Below are 1,400 nucleotides of genomic sequence, written 5' to 3'. Positions count from 1 at the left end.
TATGAGAATATGAATCCTTTTTCTTCTACATTTTGTTCTTTTAATATTCTAAAAAGAAAAGGGGACAAGATTGATATTTTACAAAAGAAGAGGGGTCCAAAATGAAAACCCAAAAACGCCTCCATTTTGCCCTTTTCCCTCCCCCCTCTCACTCTTGTCTTTTTCCTTTCTCAACCCCCTAATGTTTTCTAGTTTTTCATTTTAACCCCTACATGAAAAGCTCTGACTGCAACAACGTATAGAAGTTGGCAGCCTCGTCTTCGAGCTCCCATAACACATTACCCAAACAGAACAAATCTCCATCATGGAAACCGTATTCTGCATCATCTACTCTCACTTCTCTGTTTGGAATCCCAAGTTCGTCGTCCGAGGCTTCCAGCAGGTGCCTAATGAACCCCTCTTTATCCTCCTCTTCGCCTTCCTTCAAAAGCACAAGCGTAGAAGAGGACGAAGAAGAAGAAGTGCACTCTAAGGTAGCAGAAGCGGTGATGGAATTTTCTGCGTCACCCTCCGAGGCTGGGCACTGAACTGGGTCGAAGCTAGAATCGGAAGACAGTTCCTGCTGGAGGGTCGTGATGAGGGAGGAAAGATCTTGGGTGGGCTCTTCTTCATCTGCGTCAAGAATAGAGAGTATGTGGTTATAAGACTTGTGACGCTTGGAATCCTCTTCTTCCACATGGGTTTCTTCCCTTTGGCGTTTCAATGGTGTTTCCGCCATTAGAGAAAGACGAGGAGAAACGTAAACTTTGGAGAGAGAAAGAGAGAGAGCAGAGAAAGTAAAGAGAAGCGATGAGGAGAGAGAAGGGGGTTGTGAAGGGGTTATATAGAGGAAGGAGCAAAGGGCAATTGCGGTCAAAATGAGTGAGAATATTTAATTTAATGTTTCGGTAGAAGATGCCAAGTCTCACTGCGAAAGTTTTTATTTTTTTCCTCCTTAAAGAAAAAAGAGGTTGGAGGGGCAAAACGTTGTCGTTTAGACAGCATGTTGGCCCCCACCCCCCATGATTCCACCGTCAGATCAACTTTCCGTAAAAGAATTGACATTTTATATATTAACATCGATGGTGGAGAATCAAGGAGAAAAGTTCACCTGAGGACGAGGACATCAAAGCTATCTTAAAGACAACGACAACCCTCCCGTAAAAAAATGTGTGATATATTAAAAGGTGTAGGTGCGGATGGTACAAGTGGCAGATATCTTTTTAGAAAAATTCAAAAATAAAAAACAAACAATTTTCTATTGATTGGTCCCAGAATTAAAAGTCAATTATTATTAAAAAAAAATATCATTTCAAAGCAGCAACCGGGCAACGTCTACGAATTTTAACTGCGCTATCCGCTCAGCCACTATTCAGGCGTAGCTGTGACTTGGAACGCACGGTGGAGATGAAGGGGAAAAA

At 42.2% G+C, this 1,400-nt stretch overlaps 1 protein-coding gene across 1 annotated transcript; it reads right to left on the bottom strand.

The window, feature by feature from the left end:
* On the bottom strand, window positions 1-790 carry LOC117918756. Its single transcript, XM_034835646.1, has one exon. The coding sequence runs from the start codon at window positions 716-718 to the stop codon at window positions 209-211; it is 510 nt and encodes a 169-aa protein (XP_034691537.1). The 5' UTR covers window positions 719-790; the 3' UTR covers window positions 1-208.
* Between the last annotated feature and the right edge of the window lie 610 nt (window positions 791-1,400).

Source organism: Vitis riparia, chromosome 1 (genome assembly GCF_004353265.1).
Source record: "Vitis riparia cultivar Riparia Gloire de Montpellier isolate 1030 chromosome 1, EGFV_Vit.rip_1.0, whole genome shotgun sequence".
NCBI classification, from domain to species: domain Eukaryota; kingdom Viridiplantae; phylum Streptophyta; class Magnoliopsida; order Vitales; family Vitaceae; genus Vitis; species Vitis riparia.
The sequence above is the reverse complement of the archived record's forward strand: the minus strand, read 5'-3'. Positions and strand labels throughout refer to the sequence as shown.

Excerpts from the sequence above, each read along its gene's own strand:
- LOC117918756 (XM_034835646.1), bottom strand. The coding sequence starts at position 718 with ATGGCGGAAACACCATTGAAACGCCAAAGGGAAGAAACCCATGTGGAA.